The sequence below is a fragment of the Acanthisitta chloris genome, unplaced genomic scaffold, assembly GCF_000695815.1.
Source record: "Acanthisitta chloris isolate BGI_N310 unplaced genomic scaffold, ASM69581v1 scaffold22138, whole genome shotgun sequence".
In the NCBI taxonomy this organism is placed as follows: domain Eukaryota; kingdom Metazoa; phylum Chordata; class Aves; order Passeriformes; family Acanthisittidae; genus Acanthisitta; species Acanthisitta chloris.
In genome coordinates, this window is record NW_008689120.1 from 77,256 (window position 1) to 101,340 (window position 24,085).

General features: G+C 45.0%; 1 protein-coding gene across 1 annotated transcript in view; it reads right to left on the reverse strand.

Moving 5' to 3' along the window:
- The window catches only part of PAPPA (pregnancy-associated plasma protein A, pappalysin 1), a 179,508-nt gene that overhangs the window by 71,815 nt on the left and 83,608 nt on the right, over positions 1-24,085 (reverse strand). Inside the window, exons 8-9 of the mRNA XM_009081311.1 lie at positions 13,594-13,722; positions 11,908-11,999 (exon numbers count right to left, since the gene is read on the reverse strand). Coding sequence (XP_009079559.1) covers positions 11,908-11,999; positions 13,594-13,722 — 221 coding nt within the window. The remainder of the gene's footprint in view (positions 1-11,907; positions 12,000-13,593; positions 13,723-24,085) is intronic.

The following is a 24,085-nucleotide window of genomic DNA, read 5'->3' on the forward strand; positions in this document are numbered from 1 at the left end:
AGGCTGGTGAAAAGGAGCCAGGACAAGTCTGGAAGTGTTTCAGCTATATGAGTGCAGACCTGTGCCTGAACAAATGTTCCCAGGGTGTCCAAACTTCCTGACCTTACATGTCAAATCTTAAAATCTTCATATGTCTGGGAGCCACACCTGAAAGAGCTTGGAGGAGGAGGGTTTGGGAGAATGTTTCACAGACAAGAGATGACAATGGCTCCCCAGGGTGTCTGGGTGGATGTGCAGATGGGATATGGCACTCCAGCAGTGCTGGTCCCCAGGTCCTGCTGCCTTGCTTCTTCCCCCAGCCTGACTGGCTAAAATCTCTGATGAGAGCAGGGCCCTCTTACTCCTTATCTGATACCAACCCAGCTGGGAGCATGTGCTTGAACTGTTCCTGAGCCATATGTACCCTGAAATCTTCAGTTTGGACATCATAGAATCATAGAATCAACCTGGTTGGAAGAGACCTAAAAGGTCATCGAGTTCAACCCTACCATGGTCACAGCCTGACTGGCTAAAATCTCTGATGAGAGCAGGGCCCTCTTACTCCTTATCTGATACCAACCCAGCTGGGAGCATGTGCTTGAACTGTTCCTGAGCCATATGTACCCTGAAATCTTCAGTTTGGACATCATAGAATCATAGAATCAACCTGGTTGGAAGAGACCTAAAAGGTCATCGAGTTCAACCCTACCATGGTCACTAGCCTAGCCCACTGTAACATACATTGTTTCCCTGCAGGGCTTATAGATGCTGGCACTGTGCTACACCAGCATGGCTCATTCATCCCTGGGAGAGCCATGCTCTGTGTCTGGGCAGCTCAAGGAGCAGGTAGAGTGAGCATTTAACTGTGATGGCCATGGAGACAAACTCTTGGTTCCCTCATCTTGTCTTTCTGCATCTCTTGTTCAGTGCCATTCTCTGCAGAACCATTTCAAGGCATAGGCCAGGTCTGTGCTGCACCCAAGAACAGTAGGATACAGCTCAGTGGCTCACCCACCTCAGAGCACTATGTCCCAGTTTGAGTGAGAGCCTCAGCAGAAACGTCTAAGACATACTTAGCTCTGTTGAAACTGTGAACAGCAATCAAAAAATCCTCAAAACCAAATGTCAAGCATATGAAAATACGTAATTTTGGGGAGTTTCTCTTTTATGAAAAGAGCCTTTTCTCTTTTTTCTGTAAAAAGGGAGAAAAAAATAAAGAAAGGAAAATACCTACCAACCTTCAGCCTATAAACATATGCACAGATATACATGTACAGTGAAACCTCATCATCCTGTTACACACCCACACTGACAGAAACACTGACACACAAACACACGTACACTCTCTTTACACATCCCTGACACAGCCCTCCCACTGATGCAAACACATCCCCAGAAACTCACAGCCTAATTTTAGGCATATGCAGTGTTTCCCGGCCTTCCCAAAGCGCTGACTTATTTTCATGACAGGCACTGAAGTAAGCACAACATTTATATAGCAACATACTCCTGCACTGGCTCCAAACGTTCCCTCCTAATGCGATGATAAACGTAATGGGCTTCTGATAAGATCATGTGTTTGGGATAAAAGAATACTCAAGACCTACTCCAACCCGATGACTTAATTCATCCTCACATGGATGGGAAGGCAGCCTTTGAATAGCTGTGATCCAGGCCAGTGTGTGATTCTAACAGAGGCTAATTTGTTCCTGATTATGCCTAAGACCCCAATAAATCTGTCTGCTCAGAATCTGCAAAACCCGAGGGAGGAACCGAACGGAGAGACTGAGATGCCTGAATTAAATGGATACTGCCTAAATGATTAACAAAGTCCTGCTGGACTGAGCTGTCATGAGTCCTTGTGCTGTGGTAGCTCTGGAGAGTCACTGCACCTTGCCTTCCTCACAGCATGGGCTCACTGGCTGGATGACACTGCACATGAAAGCTGGGAGATGAGGTACCCACTCACCTTTGTGTGCCTCGAATAATGATGGGGAAAATGGCTTTACAACCCTCGTTGACTTTTAAGGAAGATCTGTAAGTCCTACTATTAACCCACCACTCAGCGCTGTGCTTTGAGGGGAGTGTTGGTGAGAAGAGGGGAAGACCTTTCCTGCCCCTGAGCTTCCTACTTCTTTGTGATGGCAAAGAGAGAGATGTCATTAAATCCTTCCCAGACACTGGTGAGGGGACTGATGAGGGTGTGGAGATGCCAAAAAGCAGCTGAGGGTCTTTCTTCCACAGGTATTGAGCACCAGCTCTGATGTTCAATTCTTCCTGTGGTCTTGGGTGCTTGGGAGGTTACACATTGGGCTCTACATTTTCATAAGCAAAGCAAAGAACAACCAGATTGTTTCTTCCTATGATTTCCCTCAGAAAATAAAAACTAACAGGCTGCTTCCCTTTCCTCAGTGGTGTGAACACAGTTCAGTTAAGCCCATGGAGTCCTACAGGCTCAAAGCCAGGGAGGACAGTGTCAGGAGTGGCACATTTCTAGGAAGCAATAGCTTTCAGCTTTATTCCTATAATGATGCAAAATGCCTTTTCTGTTCTCTTCTTAACTGCTGTGATATTAAATGCATCCAGGGTGTTGGCAATATGAGCTAAACTTTGTATCCACAGAGGTTTTTAGGCTTCCAAGACCTGGTGAACATCTTAGCAATGTATTGGTCATGCATGACCTTCACCATGGACTAAGTTCATCAACACCATGGACTTCTCACTTCGAAGTTGAATCTGATTTGAAAGAGATACGGAGGAAGGGAACAAAAAGGAAATCGGATTTGTCCTCAAGGGAAAAATGACTTCAAAGAATTAAAAAGCAGTTGTCTGGAAATCTAGCTTCAATCTAGAACAGTAACATGTCTGCAGGCATAGCACCTGGCAGCAGGAGAGAAAATCTCTGGGGGATTGACAACAAGTGCTGGAGGATGATGAGCTGAACTTGGGGAACACAGATTCATTCAGGCAGCCCAAGCTCCTTTCCCTGAGAAAGTTCTTACTGAAGGCATAAAAATGTTTGGGCCAAACCAAAATCCCTGTCTTGCCCTTGCTTTGGGAAAAGGCAGTGTTCAATTCAGCAAAGATTTCTGTGATATCTGGGAATCCCTGAAGTTTCTGTGGCAGCATCAACCTGGAGAAGGGAGATTTGTTGGGGAAACAGATTGGCAAGACCTGGTTTTGCTTACTCTTACTGTCAGGCTTCAAGATCCAGAATGAGCTTTGAGCTCTTTTGTGTTGCACCAGAAAATGATGCAAACTCCATCTCTCCTTACTTCTTCAGCTGCTTGAGAACAGTGCAGAAATACAGACCCTCCTCTGGGGCTCAGACATGCTCTGCCTGAGGTAAGGCAGAGCATTTAGGGAGCACCTGGGAAGCACCTGCTGGTGCAGGTCTGGATGAGCAGGTTACTCCCCATCACCACTACCTGTTTGAAGAGAAGCTGGAAAATCATCAGTGAAATGAATGAAGCCTGGTACAGGCCAGGAAGCAGACAAGCAGGATATACACTTATCTGTGATAGGCAGTCTTCCACCTCATTGAAACAAAAAAAAAGAGAGATAAAGAGATCCAATTCATAGCAGAGGGCACATCCTCTGATGAGGCTTTTAATGTCCAAGCAGGGTAGGCAAAGTGCTGGGGACAGACACTGGGGGCAGCTTCCTGTTTTCAGCTAGAACGCAGTGATTGGCATCGGCATAGTCTTCTTTTGTGCAATAACTACTATATTTTTAAAAGGCCAGACAAAAAAGAAAAAAAAAAAAGGAGTATTTTTAAGCTCAGCTGTTTACTTAGGGATGTTTCCAACTATAACAAGCTTCATGCCACATAACTATTTGTCCGGGAAAAAAAAAAAAAAGAAGGGGAAAAAAAAAAAGAGGGGGACAAAAATGCAGAAGCATTGTCTCAGAGTAACAAATTCTTGGAACAGAACAAGCTTGGCATTTTAACCCCTGAAAGATCTGTCCAGAGGTGTGCAGGCCTTCTGAGATAGTGAGGGCCAAATCCCAGGCTCACCAAAGTCAGCAACTTCTGCAGAAGCAGGATTTTACCAGCACGTCACTTAATCGGCATCTCCAGCACTGGTGTTTATGTTCACACAGATGAGAAGAAATGTATCCAGAGGTTTCTATCACAAAAGGAGAAATAATTCCACTGCAGATCACATGAACCCAGTGGCTGAGTGACCGCAGAACCTGCTCCATTTATTTCTATGGGAGTTTCACCTTTGGCTTCAGTGGGAAGAGAGTGAATAACATGGCCTGCTTCCAGGATATCTGCTAATCTCTTCTTTAATATTGAAGAAGGCTGAGACAGAGATATTTCCTGCTACAGTAAAATATTCAAGAGGTTTTTTCCTTCCTGGATGCTCTGATTTGAAAAGAGGAAAACCATTACACGGAGCTTGGGCAGACCTTTCCGCATACAAGTTGCATATCAATAAATGGTGACGTCTTCCTTCGATGAAATAAAACAGACACCTTGGAAATGAAGGCAAGGCGGGTGTTGCAATCTACTGCGGAACATCCAGGGGCCTCGCAGGAGGCTTTTTTCCCTTGGAATATGACAATCGTGTCTGAGCATCTCCTGAATGGAGCAGGCAGGCATATTGCCTTTGCAGAGTGCTGCTCCCTGGAAATTCAGCTGCTTCGTGGAAATACATTCCTGGGTGTGACTGGCTTTCTTTGTCTGGTGTGACTCGGCTCATCGGTATGATATAGCGGTCGGGGCACAATAATTATGCAATTGATCTGCGTGTGGCAGACACATACAATTACAACTTCCTCACTGAGCCCGGCACTGAAAGCTGATATTTCACCTCCAAGAACATGAGTCTTTGTTACTTAAGAGAAAGGATATTGCCCATTGCTGGAAGTGGTACTAAGACCTTGTCTGCTGGGGCTAGCCAATGTGGCCATCCTCAAGCCCAGGCAACCAGGCATGGCCAACAGGAGCCAACGTGAGCATCCCCAAGCCCAGGAAACCAGGCACGGCCAACAGGAGCCAGTGTGACCTTCCCCAAGCCCAGACAACCAGACATGGCCAACAGGAGCCAACGTGAGCATCCCCAAGCCCAGACAAACAGGCATGGCCAACAGGAGCCAACGTGAGCATCCCCAAGCCCAGACAAACAGGCATGGCCAACAGGAGCCAACGTGAGCATCCCCAAGCCCAGACAAACAGGCATGGCCAACAGGAGCCAACGTGAGCATCCCCAAGCCCAGACAAACAGGCATGGCCAACAGGAGCCAACGTGAGCATCCCCAAGCCCAGACAAACAGGCATGGCCAACAGGAGCCAACGTGAGCATCCCCAAGCCCAGACAAACAGGCATGGCCAACAGGAGCCAACGTGAGCATCCCCAAGCCCAGGCAACCAGGCATGGCCAACAGGAGCCAGTGTGGCCATTCCCAAGCCCAGGCAACCAAGTATGGCCAACAACAGCCAACATGGCCAACCCCAACCCCTGGCAACCAGGCATGTTATGGGAGCACTACAACACACATTCTCTTCCCACCTCACCTTGTTTCCCTCCCTGGATGGTTGGATAAATCAGAAAAGTGGTGCTGAGAAGACTTTGATGTTATGGACTTATTGCCTGAACTTGAAGACCGTTAACTGAAAATCTCAAGGCTTCTGCCACACAAGGAAGCAACCACAGCCATGACAATGCTGACCAGTCATCTGGACCACTTGCTTGGGAGGCTGAGAAGAAGCCCAAGACCAAACTCAGTGGTGCCATTGCCCAAGGGAAACAAACTGCTTGTTTGTGTGTGTGGTTGGATGGTGTTGCAAAGGAAGGTCTGGTGCTCAGCACCATCCTCCAAGCACAGCAAGTTGCTGTTGAGTCACAGAGGATGCACTAAGAAGGGAAGTATGACCATCCATGAAAACCTCTCTGATCACAGAGAGTAATGCATGAGGGATGCAACAAGTAGGGGAGTAATTCCTCTTCTGGGCTCTCGTTGTAGCTGTGTCCTAAAAACCAAAGCTGGATTGAGCTGGGTTGGAGTCACTGGCCTAGGGAAAAATGCAGGCAAATACCAATCCAGCCCACATTCTCCCCCACAAAAAAGCATCTGTCCTTTGTATTTTGCTGCCTGAGATGCCTGCTCGTTCTGCTCTGTGGCTCAGCTGGCCCTGCTAGGATTGCACTATTAATGATGACAGTCTGAAAATCACTTTAAGAGACTTTATGATGATTCTGTGATTACTAACTTGCCAAATGACTGCTTAGACATTTTAGAACATGTAGCCACACTCCCCCGAGCTGCAGGAAACAGTCAGCTTCAAAGTATTTGCCTTAAGCTGAAACAGTCACACAAATATCATCTGAATAACCCTGGTCAGTAAATTCATTACTATTTACTATGAAATTCTGCTACAGAACCTCAGCTGCTCTAACAACAGCAATGTTTTTTCCCAAGCTCCTTGGTCAATGCTTTCACCTTATTGATGCCCTAGGAGATGCTGAGTTTCTCTTGCAAGGTGGCTCAGTTTCTCCCATGCTGTTGTTCTACTGAAAGCCCTCGGCAGGGTCAGCCAAGGCCTATTTAATGCTGGTGAAAGAAGGCAAAATCACCATTAGCTGCTGCGTGGGGCCACAGTTTCAGCAGCCAAAGCTGTGTTCCTGTGCAGTGGTATGAGGAAGGGAGGGGGAGAGGATGGGAGCGAGGCACTCTCAAAGCATGCCCACAATGAATATGGATGGTCATCCATCAATTTATTTTAAGCACATTACTTCTCTGTCAGAAAGGGAAAAAAGGAAAAAGAAAGAAAGGGAAGAAAAGACATATAAAATTAGGTTTGTGTCACTCATTTAACACTGCAATTTCCCCAGAGGATTATGCACCAAACAGAGATAGCAAGCTCATGAATATTAATCATTTCCCTGAATGCAATGCAGCCCGCCAAACAATAAGATTAGGGGAAAGTGCTATGCTTAATTTATGGATAATGGGAGAGGTAAAGGATAGAGCTCCCACAAAGGTAAGGCTCACAGCTGGAGGGAGAGGCCTCTGAGGAGGAGGAGGACAGATCCAGATTTGTAAGGTAGCAGAAAAACATTAGAAGCCAAGCAGGAGCAAAAAGAAAAGGTGTTTAAGGATCATTGTCAAATTAAAATCATACTTCTCCCTGAACAAGCACTGGTGACTAATGCTTCAAGCATGCCAGAAATTGGTGGTAAATTCAAGAGCTACATATATTTGTTTTCTTTACTCTTTTCCTCTACTCTGTGCCTTTGCTTTGTGTCTTACATCCCTGAGGCCCCAATCCAACACACCACTGAGATGTGTGTCTAACCTGAAACATTCCCATTCTTCAGTGGGACCACTCAGTGTGGAAGTCAGAGGAAGCTCTGCCCTGCTCTGCTGTAAAAAGGCTTGAGCCAAGAGTCCCTTATAAGCCAAGGAGATAAAGTGTAGCTATAATAACACCAGTAAGATGCAACTGAAAACCCCATCAATTACCTGGCAAACTTAAAGGGGAGATAGAAGTTCTGGAGCTACTTCCCAGATCTGTTTCAATGTGTCTATCAGTCTTTACTCATCTCTTTTCATATTACTTTCTCTCCCCCCCTCCCTTCCTTTTTTTATTGATCTCTGCATCTTTTTTATTATACCCTTCTCTTGCTTCAGCACTGGTGAGCTAAATCAATGCATAATGCACATCCCACTCCACAAAAGGAATGCAAATGAAAGCTGGGCTCTTTCTCAGTGTCCACACATATATCTGGAGGTGTGTGCACAAGGTTGGTGTGTGGGAGAGTGCATGACAAGGACAAGGTGCTCAGCTGTGCCTTAGACACCCATTGCTCAATGCTCCAGTGGGAATGGATCAAGTGCTAAGCTCTGGGTTCCCACAACTGCAAATCATAACTCTTCCAAATGGGGTCTGTTTTCCACAGGACACGTCGGGTTGAACTTGGCTGAGATCCTCAGTAACCACAGGAATCAGTTATCCCTGGAGTAATCAAGAGCAAGGTGAAAACAAAGCAGCCAAGAGGTAGGAGAGGGGTGCATCAGTCATAGGGACATGACTTTGAATTGCTTGTCTCCTACAAATCAAAAAGCAAAGTGAAACTTTTCCCCATGGGACTAAATTCTATACGGAGGAGATAAAATATACAAAATCTGCTCTGCGAAGTGGGGGCAAAAAAAAAAAGATAAAAAAAAAAGTGGAGATGATAAATTTCAGGATGGGGAAGGGCAGGAGTATTGCAGAACTTTTAAAAAAAAAAGGAGCACTGCCAGATGCTTCCATTAATTAATTAATTAATCTCACTGTCACTCTTCAGCATGTTGCAGGAAGAAAACGCTATTAATCTTTTTCTGTTTTCTGTTACTCGGCTTTGTGCTCAGAGAAGGCCAGGACAGCCTGACAGTAAGACCACACAGTTTTCTTCCCTGCCTCCCTCCTTCCTTCCCCCGCGCCCCTCCTCCCTGGCAGAGCAGATTGATCCACTGTTATCTGATTAGAGAGGAAAGGAGGAGGGAAAACAAAACCAGGACCAAAAAAAATAAAAAGAAGTCTAATTTTATTACAGGCACTAGCGCAAAGTGTCTTGAGAGCCTTGTGCCATTTAGTCAGAGGAAAGTTGGACCGATTAAAAAAACCTATAAACCTCACGGTCCTAAAAGGCAAAGGGAGCAAGAGAGGCAGAAAGACACCTGCAAACACACTGCCTCCATCCTTGGAAACATCCAGAACACAGCTGAACATGACCCTGAGCAACGTGCTCCAACTTTGAAGCTGGATCTAACTTTGAAGTTGGCCCTCCTTGGACCAGAGACCTCCAGAGACTCCTTCGAACTTAAATTATTCTGTGATTCATGGCTCTAAATCTAAAGCTTGCAGGGTCTGTTGTATTTCTCTTCTACCAAGCGAGGTGACTTGAGTGGTCTCTGCTCTGGGAGGAAGGAGCCTGTTCTCAAACCCCCTGCCACAGAACCCCCCTGAGGACACCCCATTCAGCCCTGCCTACAGCAAACCAAGTCTTTGGAGATTATTTTCAGCCACGTGGGACCCAATCCTGCAGACAATTTGTGACAAGCATTGCATTCACTGTTGTGGTTAGATTTGCTGAAGTCTAAAGAATGCCTTGTGGTAGTTCAGAAACATGCCTGGAAGAAAGCATTTGTAAGATCAAACCCTGAGGCCCCCGATTCAGCAAAGCCTCTGAACATGTGTTTGAGGCTCACTGAATTCTTTGGTGAAGGGGAGTGATTCCCGAGGCTCTAAAGAGCTACATAATGCAACAAGAACATCACTGCAAAAATAACACTGCCTGAAATAATTACTTGTTGTTCTACTGGATTAGAACATGTGTTAGTCTTGTAAACGTGGAAATAAATTACACTTATTTTTCTGTTCTCCTCAAACAGGCACCGAAGCATTCTGTATTTTCCAGGAAAACACCCCACCAGTGTCAAAGAAGACTTTTGTTTGGCTTAAGGCAGAGGATCAGGGCTGATAGATTGTGGAGAATGCTGAATTTCTGCTCTTTTTATTACTATTTATTATGTAATACATAGAGTCACTTGCTTCTCCCCAACATCTTTATGTTTTCTGGTGAGATTTTAATGCTTGATAGGTTAAAACATTATAAATCAGCACTGCTCATTTGTCTGAAAGATGAGCCAGCAGTGTCTCACCAGCTCTTGATGTTGTAATTCATGGTGATCCAGCACCCACAAAAGCCAACAGGACCTGTTTCACAGGTATTACCTTCTCTGAACCTGTCCTAGAGGCTTGATGAAGGCAAAGTTTGCCCAAAAACAACAGCAGTGGGTCTCCCCTTGCAGACCCCACACACGTACTGAGACCATCACCAGCAGTCACACCACCACAACTGTAAAGTCACACAATAAAAAAACGTTTGGAAGGTCTGTGTGCCTGCCCCTTCCCTTTGATTCAAATAATTTCATTCATCTAAGAGAGACCCTGCATTCAATATTTCACAAGCAATGGGATTTCATTCACTTTTGTAATCCAGGACCAGTGCAAACCCATAACCTTCCAAAACCCCATGACAAACAAACATTTTACCTCTGGAATTCCCCATTCCTTTTCAACACAAGCAAATCTGAAAACCCACTTCCTCTCCACTGGTGTAGAAAAATCTGTGTGTATGTTTTAGTTGCTTCATTTTCTAATCATGTTGCTGTCAGACAGCTTTGTTCCACACTCTTACACAGCATTGTTGCTGGTCCTGGAGCTGAACATGTTGGCTGGTGATGGATGGATGGTTGGATGATGGTGGATGGATGATACAGTTGGACTCAATGACCCGATTTTTTCCAACATAACCAATTCTATGATTCTATGATTTTATGCACACAGGCATAAAACAGATATTCCTGCATACTCCTGGCAGGACACCACTGTGGTCCAAGGCTTGGGACATGCCATTCTAACTCCTGGACTTACTTGGAGCATGATGCAGCTCCCACCCAGCCCACACCTGGTTTCCTTGAGAGTAAATGTACACAGGGGAGGACATGGGTCATGTCCTAAGGTAATGCTGGGATATGGTCAAAGTACAGACCTGGATCAAGGAGTTCAAACCTACTGTTAAGCAGGTAATACAGATACAACCATCCAGCTCCAGCCCAAACCCTTACTGGAACCAGCCTCACACTAGGCCTGACTTCTGGAGAACCCAAAACATTTACATAAGTGTTTATCTGACTTTCAAAATATTATGACTAACATCTTTCAGTGCTTGAGGCTCTAAAGCAGCAAGTTACTTGAAACACAAATGTGACTTCAAGACCACCAATAGTCACAACTAGCCTCGACCATAAATATCCTCAATTTCAATAGAGCTATTTACATATGTAAATAAGGACATCACCAAACCAGGCCTCAAGTCTTGCAGTGTGGGATGCTGAAGTGAAAATGTAGTGGTTATGATGAAGCAAGCAGTCCTCAGCTTACCACTCAAGGAAAACATGGTGCCTGTGAGGTCCATTACATGTTGCTCCAAGCACAAAGAGATAATGGTGAGATTGCCAAAACCAGCAAATTTCAGACTTGCCAACATTATAGTATCTGCTTAGGACTGATGCCCTGAGCTGAAGGCATGGGATCACTACATGGGACAGAGTGTTTGCTTGGTCAGTCCAGATAAGGAATCTCATAAAATGCCTTGAGAAAAAGCCAACCCTTTGTAAACATTAACTTTGGTTCATCCTTCCCAGACCTCACAGAGCCCTGGTTGGGAAATGCAAGCCCATAATGTGGGGTTACCCCACAGAAGGTGCAGTGTAAATTGGTCTCGTTTCCCTTCTCTGTCCCCAACATTCCTAGAGAGTTTAATAAATATGTAAAGCTCACAACTGCAGCCCTGCTATTCCCGATAGCTCGAGCATCTTCCGGCCATTGTGCTTACAGGTTTTGCTAATCAGAGCAAACCAGGCTTGCAAATGAAATCTGATTAAGTAGTTTTCACCTCTGAAAAAGGGGATTAGCCAGATCTTTGATCCTCAGATATTGATTTGCAACTCAAAGGAGGTGTGACCTCAGCTGGACTTGCTTCTGGTCTCAGTCCCTTCCCCTTTCACTCCTCCTCCTGTTTACCAGAAAAAATCAGTTCATGTCTTCTCACGTAGCCAGATCTAAAGCCTATTGAAGCCAGTGGAAAACCACCCACTGACTTCAATGGGCTTTGGATCAGACCCACAATGGCTGACTTAGCCTTAAGTCCTAGGCTGTTTCAAAGCCAGCAGAACCAATTTCCCATCAAAATGACCAGAAGCTGAGAAGATATGTTCGCCTTTCAAACCGACAAATTCCACCTTTTTTCCTCTCTTCCATGATAACTCTTCAGCTGGAAATGCTGAAAATTCTGTTGATTTTTTTTCCTTGCATTCTGCATAGAATTGTTGCCCACTGTGAGTGGAAGGACTCTGAGCTGGACTTACCAATGCAATTAAAGGACAACTCCTGCAGGCAGAACAGGGAGCAGCCATCACCGTTGATCTTATTCATGTCATCACATTCTTCTCCCAGTTCTCTGTAGGCAGGGCACACACAGGCAAAAAGGAGTCAGATGGCAAATGGCATCATCCCAATGATCACTGCAACCCCTCTGCAGAACCCCAAAGTCCTGAAATCTAGTACAGCAGCTTTGTGACCCTCAAAATGCCTCTTCCTTTCTCCTCCAGCCCTGACTTTATTCATTCCTTGTTCACAGACTCGCCTGGCCACTTTTCTCCTGCACATGTGGATACCACTTGCTGTTCTCTGATGAGGATATGAGCAACTTCCTTCATAGCTGGTGTGGCTGCAACTCAGCAGGTGGGGAAAAAGAGAACAGGAATCTCTGCAACTCTTTGTATTAAATCTGGAAGGGCCAGACTGTGACCCCAGCATGGGAATAACAAGGAATGAAGCCTGGTGTTGGGCTATTCCAGGTGACAGCACTTGGAGGAGAGCAGTCACCAGGGAGCAGGTGGTGTTGGGGCTGAGGTCCTTGCCTTGTGCCAGCCCACAGAGTTGCAGCAGCATGAGGGGAGAAGAGTGTGAACCAGATGACAAAGGGGCTGCCACAGCTGCAAGTGGGGCCACAACCAACCAAGCTGTGACACAGTCTGGTTCCTACTTGCTCCTGAGGCAGCTCAGCTATTGTTTGACACTTGCTGCAAAGCCACAAGTGATGTCTGAGGAATGTGTAAACATAACAGTAGCAGAAAAGTTATGTAAAGCAAAATTAATCTGTCTTTCTCCACCTCTCTCTCCAAGCCTGCCCTGGATTCATATGCTGTTTGACTGTTCTCTTTGATTTCCTTGCCTGTTGGGCCTCATCCTGCACTCATTTGCTGTCAGGTATATCATCTGACAGTTGTTCTGTGTGATTGCAGATCAGCATTATTTCAAGCAAATAACACTGGCTGGATGAAGCACTTCCTTGTTGCTACTTCCATAGCTTAAATAATTAAGTTACCTAATGCCAGGAAGCTTTGAAGCAATGGCCTTAAGGGCCAACATAGTAAAAGAATAAATCCTAATACAGTTGTGAAGAATTGTTTAACATTTTCAGTGGCCTGGGGACTGGCAGTTGGTGAGAGGAAAGAGCTGATTGTGAACATGTAATTCCCAGAACTCTCCCTCAGAGGCTAAGTCTATCACCTCCAAATGCATCACAGGGCTGGTGGTCAGTCAAACAAGAGGTTTCACCAGGAACCTGGTTCCACCCTGTCCACCAGCTGCAAGACACATGGGACTTCACTTGTACAGACAGCACCAAAAGCTGTGTGGATTTTTGTAGCACTTACTTCAGCTCCATATAGGAAATGTCCTAGACATGTACAAAGATCCAGATACATGGACCAACAGCATAAACAGCATATAGTGTACTTTGCTATTGATCCTGCTGTCTGGACTCCATTATCTGTATCTCTGTCTGTATCTCCTGGTGCCAGGATAGCAGGGCCTAAGTTACAATTAAATGTCATCATCCCGGTAATCATCAAGCACATGAGTCATTATCTACAGATGAGAGCTGGCCTAAACTAAGGAGACATCAGAGATCATCAATTCCTTTCTAGTCTCGGATTCTGGCTGAGTAGATGTGCCTAGATTTATCTGTTTGTTTGCTCCAGACTTACATTTGGATAATCCCATCTCCACAGTATCCACTTCCAGAGATATAGACGAGTGCAGGGGAAGGCTCACTCTCCTCTGACCCCGAAACAATGACGACCTGGTATGTGTATGTGGTCCTATCACTCAGCTCCCTGTGAGAGAAAAGGAAATATTAGGGGATTGGTACAATAAAGGTAGCAGCAAAGAGCAGAGAAGGAGGTATAAAGTGAGGGTTGGCTGCCAAAAAAGCAAATTTCATGCTGGTGGGATTAATTTTTGGTTGTGTGTCTTTCTTGAGAACATGATCAGCACTACCTGTGTCCATGCTTATTTATGCACAGCTCTGAAGTACAACTCTTGACATTTTGCAGATCAAAAAATGCAGTTTGGTGTGTTGCTGCTTACATCTACACCCACTGCAGTGATGGCATTGAGCAGACACCATGGCAGTGTCGATCCTTGCCACGTGCAGTGGGAAATACCAAGAGCATTGCCAACAGTCAGTAGTACTGTAACACCTGAGGAACCAGCTCTGTGCCTTACTGTGTTCCAGCTTGGACACTTCTTCTCCTGTCTTTCCACATCAGGGACAGTGTTACCAGCAAATTTGTGACATAGTTCATTTAAGGAACTTAAAATACCCTGTAAACACTGATTATTTCCTGAGCATCCCTGAGCTCAATCCAACTGCAACTGGAGCCAGTGGGAATTTGACTATTGGCTTAAGACAGAATGGGACTGAGGATGTTTCAGTGGTGGATAAGTAACTTATTCACTTCACATATGGCTATTAAAACAGCAGAGTTAAAAAGCTGGTTTACTCCAGAGCAAAAAATAGGATCCACACCACAGCACCAGATCATGGTATTAGCATCAAAATATTCACAGAAAGAATTAGCAAACTGTTACATATTTATGCAAAGCCATACTTACTTAAATCCTGTGCATCTGTAAATGTGGAATAATTTTTTTTCATATACAATATAGAAATAATATAAGCCTAATAAAAATGTTTAGCTCTTTTACATTATCAGAACTCTAAACCTTCCACAAAGAAACTCATTACCATTATCCTCATTGTGCAGATTTGTAAAGCCATGGAGTGAAGAAGGCAAAGTGATTTGCTTAAAGTCATCAATCAGGCTAATTGCAGAGCACATAAGGCAGCACAGCTCTTCCCTAACTCCCTCCAGTCTTCTGCTTACTACGCTCACATTGCCCCAATTACTGACAGTAATACACATGTCTTTTTGTCACAGGAACTTGGTCAAAAAGCAAGTATTAATGGAGTGTGTACTAGGAGGAGATCCATCTACTACACAGAGCAGCAGAGCCACTGAGGTGGAGATCAATGAGCTACTGAAATCGTCAGGTTCGTGAAATAAGTGTCTCCTTACAACGTTCATTAAGTTAACAAGCATGACTGAAACTCCCAATATCACACATTCTATTTTACAACAAAGCTGTTTCTCGTGGATACTCTGCCTGAAAAAGAAGTGGCCCTGAATGAATTGCACACCAACAGCACTGGGATCTGATTCTTTGTTACCACACACAGCAGTGAAATGGGAGTGAAACTCAGTGGAATGAAAACACAACTGGCTTTCTCATTCCTACTGCACCTGATTCCTGTTGGCAACAGTCTGTGGCTCCTCTCAGCTAAATTTGTGAGCTCACATAGCACAAACAGCATCTTAATTCACCTACAGACTAGGGAGACTTCTACCCAGGTATTTGTAAGAGTGTTTATTCAATCAAAGTGAAAAGTTTCAAACTTCTGCCCTTGGGACTTGCTTAAAGCAACTGCTTTTTTTAAAAGAGGAGAATTATAGGAAGTAACTTAAGTGGCCAAACACACACTGTTGTATAATACTGAGGGTTTCCTCTAGATTTCACTCCCAGATAAATCCCCTTCTTAAATGGGAGGTTTCTGACATATACTGATGAACTCAAAGTAGAGCCAAGCTTTGATAATTACAGAGCAGTTATTTCTCCGATGAACTCAAAGTAGAGGCAAGGTTTGATAATTACAGAGCAGTTATTTCTCAAGTTCTTTCCCCAAAGCATTCGTAAAATATTTAAGATTAACAAGCACACTTGCAGAAATGTGGATTTTGTCACTGGGGATCTGCTAACCACAAAAAAGGTTCAATTCTTCGAAAAGACTGTTAACAAATGAACAGTTGGGGCAGCTATAACAGCTACAAAATAAATAAAGCCAGGCTGCTCTCTGATGCACTGAGATCATATTACAGAAGGCAAAATAGGAATTTCCAGATTCTGACTTCTAGTGTGATTTCTACTGATACCCACAGGTGATGAGCAGGCAGCTGGCTAAGAGCAGCAAATGTGCCCTTGCATGTGTGTTTTAGTGTTTGTGTGTGCTAGGAAAAAGCAAAAGGGACAACAGGAGAAGTTCACATTTGTTTATGGACAGTGTCAGAAGTTGGCAGAACACAATGTAAGAAGATGTAGAACTAAATCAAGTCGAGGAGAGAATATGGTGGTTATGAATTATGAGGTGGCTGGAGATGAATGTGTATGTGGGTGAATAAAACAGAAAACTGGGAATGAAAGTTATTAGGTGGGGAGTACTCTGGCATATTTAATTGTATGGACTGAGTCTGGAAAACTGTGTGGGGAGAGGACCCTGGGGCCATGGAGCAGAGTGGCTGCTGACTTTGTGCCTGTGGGTTGTGGTCTACTCTGTCACCTGCTATACTCCAGGGAGGGGAGATGTCCAGCTGCAACCTGCTGTCTAAAATGGAAAGCTCTTGGAGAAATGGTATGTCCATGATCCTTATAGTTCAGTGACACACAAAAATAGACCATTTCTTCTCCAAAAAGGAAGGTGAACAAAATATCTGACACATGAACAGCCTGGCTCACCTTACTTCTCTGCAGTTTGGGTAGAAAATGATTGCTATTAAGTTATTTATGCTCATGACATCCCATGAGCAATGAATTTAAGATCCTTTTGGTAGGTTAAAATGCAAAGAAAAGGAAAAGAAATGCCTGGAGACATATGGTCTGTCTAGAGCAATGCGGCAGGCCTGGGAGCCAGCTCTCCAGAAGGGCCAGTCCTTCCCATCCTCATCCCAAATCCTCTTTTAGGCAGTCCAGGCAAAAGCAACCTGGAGTTTCCTAGCCTTCCCCAGAGGAATCCCAGGCTGTCAAACTCAGGGCAGCACCAACAAACCAGCCATGCCCAGAGGAGCTAAGAAATGGGACATGTGTGCTCCAGAGGTGCCCTCCAGCATCACACAGGCAGAGCTGGACTGGAGTACCAAAAAGTCACTCTAGAAACTCAAACCTCAAATCTCTGTGCTTTCAGCTCACCCTGGCCTGATGCAACTAGTGACAACAAGCTGACTGAGCTGGATGTGGCATTTCACATCTAAACAATGGGAACATGAGATACTTATATCCTTCTGGACTGTTAAATGTATCATATTGGCAGCATCTGAAAGTTTTAGCATTCCTTCACAGTACCCACATTTCGGAAAAATATAGCTGCTAAAGGGATGATATGTGCAATACTTCAGGCAGTAACTCAGTCCCATAGTGATGGAGTGAGGAAGGAATGCTGGACCAGAGGAGGGGGGGGACACACAAAAAAAGAGTTTATTCTCTCCTACATTGTTATAGGACACCAAGGTTGATATTACAGACTGTACATGGAGATGTCAGCAAGACAACCTTTGCTCCAAGTGGTGATAAAAGTGTGATTTTTGAGCACTTCTTTTCTCTCCTGCCTTGCCTGGGAGCTGCTGGCACACTGACAGCAGAACGGGCACTTTCCACTCTGCTGTCAGGCAGGACCAGTGCACGGTGGCTTTGTATGATGCTACTTAAGGAAGTGAGAGAGAAGAACATCTTTAACATCAAGGATGTGAACAAACACTCTTTTAAATTTATATCTATGGTCTTTTAATGACCTTTTCGAGAACTGAGTAAGCCTCATTGATCGCTGCAGCTTCCGCCTGTGGGGACCAAGTCTTATTAAAAAGCAATGACTCAAACCCTCTGCTTAGAGGGGGAATTAGGCTGTGCCGTGTGAAATACCACGAGGGCAACTTTCCTGGCTGCTGTGGCAAGTGACAGATCCAGGGTCAGATATAGAGAACACTCTAATTCTTTTCCTGTTTTTACTGGGGAGGCAGAGCTGTTGAGTTAAGCTTGCTCTGTCCCCCAGGCAAGGCATCTCTGCTCTCAGTTTGGGTGTTCCTGAAAAGCTTATGGGAAAAATTAGACCTGTGGGAAGTTGTCTTTTATTCAGACCAAGGTGGGTTTAAAGGATCATTGAATTAACAGAAGCAACACATGTCCTTGAGTGCCAACAGACCTGCAAGGGCTGATACTGCCCCAACCACAGCTGCTCTGTGCACACTGCAGGGCTTCAGCACCTGAGGACACAGCACACACTTGAGATGCACTGAAGGCATTGAGGGAAAGCAAACTACCCATGCCTCTCTCCCTACTACAGTGTTTTTCCTCCTACAAATAACAGCAGGAGGGTTCTTATACAGTAAAGACTTGTTTCCAACAAAATTTAAAATATCCCTAAGGCTGAGCCTAACTTCTGCCCTATGAAAACACAACTGGCCAGACAGCAATGAAAGCAGACAGCGTTCCTGTTATTTGAGGACAAGGCTACAAGGTCTTAAGCATCCCCAATTAAATTATGGCCATCACAGGCAGTGTCATGTGAAACAGGCAAATTATACACCTCAATCATCTTCATGAAGGGCCCATCTTTCTCTGACCTTAAATAGCCACTAAATTCTTGAGACAAAAGACAACATTTCCTGGACATCTCTCTGTGGCAGTGAACAAGTTCTGGTCTGCCAGTGATGTCCCTTTTTCCCCTCTAACACTGTCACCTTTGCTCTCCTACTCTGGCAGGGAAGCTGAGCAAAACAGGAAATCTGCTGGCAACAAACAGCAGCAACCCCACATCTTTCCTCATTGCAATGCTTTGGATCAGCTGTTCAAGGTGACTACAAACACAAACAGAAGAGCCAAAGGGCTACACCATCCCCTATCCTGTACTCTGCAGGCTGGAGCTGTCCAATCCATCCCCACGTGTTGCTCACAGCCTTGAAACATCAAGCATCATTTACAGAAGTCCTGAATTACCCCAAATATTCACTAACACCACAGTGTTTGCAGGCTTCCCCATCCTCAGGTGCTCCAAAAGCAATGGATACAGAGTTAGCCAAGGGGCTGAGGTCACTTTAGGACAACCCAAATAGATCTGCTCCCCAACATCCCTCCTTTTTTCCTGCATTGCCATTGACTGTACAAATACAACTGTTTTCTTCCTCCATCTCCTCTCTCACACACACTCCCCCTTGCCTTGCCTTGCCTTTTTTTAATAAAAATGGCATGAGAAGCACGGCAGAAGATAATGAAGAGAATTCCTGCCCGACTCTGCAGTGGGGAGAGAGGAGGGGCAGGATGCTGTAAACACCAGACGGACGTCAAAAATCTCAAGCTCTTGCACTGGGCTGTTTTCTCAGCTGCAGTCCAATCTCTTGCTGTTTGGATAAGCCCAGCACCATGGCAGGTGCAAAGGCCTCAAAACAAGTCTCTTGCCTCTCTCTCAGATCCTGAGCTGACTCACAAGACATAAATGCCAAGGAAACAGCCTTGGAGAAGCTTTTCTCTCTATCCATGATGAGATAGGTGCCAACAGGGGCCACAGGTTTGCTCTGTGCTCTCCAGCTTTTTTAGGATTTATTTGTTTACAAGCACAGCAAACCAGAGTAGTTGGAGTATGAAATGAACATTCGGGGGTTGGATGGGAGATTGGTGACTGTGTGGTGGATTTCTGCTCCCAAATCCAAGTTAAACCTGAACTAGGTATTTTGAAGGAAGAACAACAGATCAGCCAATGACCTGAACAGATAATCTCAGCTCAATGCTTTGGTGAGTACGTTCTGTACCAACAGGACTCTGTGCTCTCTTGAAGCCAGAGGTTCACCATGCAAATCAGGGACATCAAGATGATGCCCAGACTCAACTTTTGCTTCTGGGTGTATCAGAAAGCTATTTCCACTAACACCTAAACTAAACACCTTACCCACTCATGCACTACCCCACAGGCTGGAATTGAAGTCAGAGGCTGAGGGATTCAGTCTATTAGGAAAAGGAAAATATCCTTTGCTGCATAAAATATTTCTGTGAACCAAAGCCACCACCAACTCTCATAATCACCACAAAGGCAATTAGTCTACAGCTCTGCTCTCACTTATGCTGGTGTAAATCTCAAGTAACTCAGCAAACCACACCAGGTTTAAACCACTGCAACTCAGCTGTCCATCAGTTCCTCTGAGGTGCAAACATGTGCACTTGCTGCTCAGAGCAGCCCCATTCCTGCACAAGATGACCTGGGGCAGGACAACATGTCTGGCTGCAGCACCTCTGCTCTGAAACCCAGGTCCTGTTTAAGACCTTAAACACATTTGGTTCTGAATATTTTTCATACAGACCACTCTCTTCTGTCTTTCATACAAGAACCATAAGTTTTGTAAGTCACAAACCTGCAGATATATATGCAACTGATTAACTCCAGCAGACTTTGATATAGTCCTCCAAGTATTTGCCCTGGTACCAATTTAAAACACAGTAGCACATTTAATAAAAAACAAAGTTTGCAGCCAAGGCCTGAAAGATAGTTCTTGTTTTTCCTCAAGAGAAAAAAATTTTTCAATGTCAAGAGATAATTTTCCCCTTTCATGTTTAAACAACAACAACAAAAAAGAATTTTTAAGGTGGCTGATATAAATGGACGATCTCACTGAGATTAGGTTACAAATCCTGGGATAAAGTAAATCCTTGAGGCCCTGGGCCTCCCATGGGTGTTTGCACCAGACAGGCAATTTCACGGCAGCACACAGGTTAAGTGTTGGAGCACCTGGTTACTATTAGAAGCAGCAAAGGAGGGGGAAAGAAAAAAAACCTGTTGCATTTGCTTCTTCACTGCTGTGCTCACCCTGGGCTGAGACAGGACTGATTCTCAACGTGGGGCTCAAATGAGGCCAGCACGGGAGGGAAGGCTGATGTGTTTTGACTGAGGAAGGGAAGATCTGGGCCATGAAATGCAGAAAGCCTTATTTCCAACTGGCAGAAGCCAGAGCTTCTCTATTGATTTCAAGGGTATGATGCCAGTATCCTCCACCTGAGGACAGTGCTGCGGTGTACTGGTGAAGCAAGGAGAAAACAGTAACACAACTGGCAGGCAGGTTGGGACAGGTTAATTGCTGTAAAGGCCATCATCATCACTGACAAACCTCTGCCTGTTGCATCGTGTCTCTCACTGAGCACTGCCTGATTACTCACTCTCTTAACAACATCCTGGTTGTGCCATGGCACCACCATGTAGTGGAGCCAGTGGCAGCATCTGCGCAGGCTCCAGCACTGGTTCAGACCACACTGTAGGAGAGGTGCCCAATGCACACCCTGCAAAGGGTCTGGGACCCCAATAACCACCCCATCTTTTGGATGCTGATTGCTCATTGCCAGGACCACTTAGCTGCTGCCCTCAGACCCATGCCAGTCTATTCGGTTGGGGCAGAAGGTTCTTCCCAATTCTGGGTGGTCAACTTGACAGAATAATCTTCTCCACCCTCCCTGAATCCAGGCCCGACCTCTAGGATTTCTATTCGACAGGTCTGACCCAAGACCTGATTTTCACAACTCAATAACCTCCTGTTTCCGGTAGTCCCATCAAACTGGCAAAAAGAGCCATGAAAGTGAAGACTTGCAGCATCTGATCCAAAGGCTCCTTGAACCAGTGGAAGTTATTTTGTGCACTTTCAGTAGGGTTTAGATTGGGCCCCAAGCGAACACAGATGTTTGCAGTTTCCTCTGGTTTCACCTCTACCATCCCACCTTGCCAAAACTTTGCTTTGGAGGGTCCAGGTACAGGGGCTGTGGCACTCCTGCTCCTCAGAAGGAGGGAGGGAGCCTATCTGGACATGTGCAGACGTGTGAGAGCAATGTATATTTGGTCACGCACGCCGCAGAGCAGAGCACACTGAGATGGTTGAGGAGATGAGGTGACTATTCCAAAGGAACATTTTGTCATTTCCCTCCTCAGGGGCTCTGTGATTTGCCTTAAGCCACTTCAGATTATGAGAAATCCTACTAACTTGTCTCCAGTGGGATCTCTAATGGCTTAATAACTGAACATTACTGAACATATTTCCACTAGCCTCTTCCTAAAATCCCATCATGAGCTAATTTCCTCTATTGTCATTACATCTGCAACTGGTCTTATAATTTTTAAAAATCCCGTACCACTGTAAATAAATGATCTGGTTTACTGTGCTGAGCTCTCAGGGTCAGTATTTCAGTAGTGGTTGATAATTTGGGGTATCCAATTCCAGGCTCCCTCTCTGGGGTACAATTTGATGAGAAGGAGCTTTATTTCCACCTTGCCCTTCCTATCACAAAAAGCTCCAGGAAAATAAAGGAATTGGGGCATCAGCATGGAGATGCCCAAATGTCACCATACATTTCAGAAGATCCCAACCAGAAAGGCTAAGATCAAGTTTTGGTGAAGCAATCACACGATGGGTGATTTGGGCCTTCAGCATGATCAGCATGTTGTATGCCATGCAGTCATACACCTAGAATCACAGAATCACAGACTAGTCTGGGTTGGAAGAGACCTTAGAGATCATCTAGTTCCAACCCTCTCCCATGGGCAGGGACACCTTCCACTAGACCAGGTTGCTCCAAGTCCCAAGTCCAACTTGGCCTTGAACACTCCTGTCTTGTCTGTCGCTTGATCCAACAAGGCATCAAGAACAGCACAGGTATTGGAGCCTTACTGCAGAGTTCTTTCCAAACCTTGGCCTTTTGGAGTGTAGAACCAAATTTAACAGAGACTTGGAATGTATTTCCTAGGAAAATATATTAAAATAAAATGCCCAGGAAATGATCAGGCCAATAGTTCAGTAAAAGTAGCTGAAAAAAGCTGTACTGCCTGACTGATAAAAAGGTAGGTAACACATTTCTGCTTCTTCTGCGGTATTTGAGGCTCACTCCAAGTTTTACAAGAGAGTTATTTTTAAATTGTTGCATAACACATGTCTGTCCAATATTTCTTTCCTCAATCAAGCAAAGAAAATGCATTTGTTATTCCTGGGAGATTTCTGGTGCTTCTTATCTTATTTAGAGCCCAAAATAAAGATGCACACAAGAAGGCAAACATCAGAGAGAAGTTATTATCCATGAGATAATGCACAGCCTAATTTACCACATATCTGAGACTGTTTCACCTGCAATAAATTATTTTGCCCAGCAGGAAAAGTCCTGTTTGACCTTCTTTTTTTTTTATTTTTTTGCACTCCTGCAGCTGAAAACTCTGCTACTACTCCTAGGTCGTGAGTTCAAATTCCACCCTGGCTGGGAGTGATTAAATACATCAATTTCTAATAGTATCTATTTGGATAATAACAGGACAGCTGTTAATGCTCACGTTTTTAGGGACACTTGCACATGGCTATGTTGTAGTTTGTGAGTCTGATCTCTCTGTGTGTTGCCCAAGAGGTACATTGGAGATGTGAATCCAATGTATAGCAGCAATCCTTGGGGAGTCCCTGGTCGTGAATCCAACGTGTAGCAGCAATCCTTGGGGAGTCCCTGGTTTGAGCAGAGCCAATCCTGAAGCAAAGTGTCATTCTCCAAATGAGATGGTCTCTTTTTTCATGCTCATGAATCATTTCTTTGAGAGAGGCAGCTGAGGGTCATTCAGAGCAATCCCACCCTTCCAAGTCAAACCCAGGTTGAAAAATTCCTCTAGGCTGCTCTGTCTCAGGATTGCAAACCCATCAAGCTCTAAACCTGCCCTTACTACCTTCTTCTTGCATCATGTGCTGCCGAGCCAGAACGGGAGCTAGGGATTTTGTCAAGTGCCAGCTATAGTTACAGCATTACATAAGAAACCGCAAGAGTGAGGAATCACAAATCTATCACTACAGCTGGCACCAAACCTCATCTTCACACAGGCTTAGTGGAAAAGCTGCCTACTGAATGGGCACAGAGTGTCAAATTGTTCTTTCTCTTCTCCAGGGCAGGGTTAAGGCAATTTGGCAGAGGGTGGTAAGGGAAAAAATTGCACTGTGTGTGGGGTCAGGAAGCAGGTTGGCTTCTTTCGCTAAGATAACCTGGCACCTTTAATGAAGAAAGCAGAGAAGAAGGAAAGCCATCAGAATGTGGCTTCCAGCTGTCAAATCACATCAGCCAAGTGGAGATGCATCACCCCTGAGAGCAGCAGCAACGTTAGCCCCCAACACTTCATTGGGAGCTCCTTGGAATAAAGCACTTTGCGTATTCCTTCGGCGAAACACCCAGCACGCTACTGGCAGCTATAAATACTAGCAACCACTACTTCAGTACTTAACAGCACAACATATGTGAAGGAAAGATGCAGGAACAGGAGATGGAAAAGAAGCAGTTTGCCTCTTTTCCTCTTTCTGGCTTGCAGAGCTGTCGGTGCAGAGC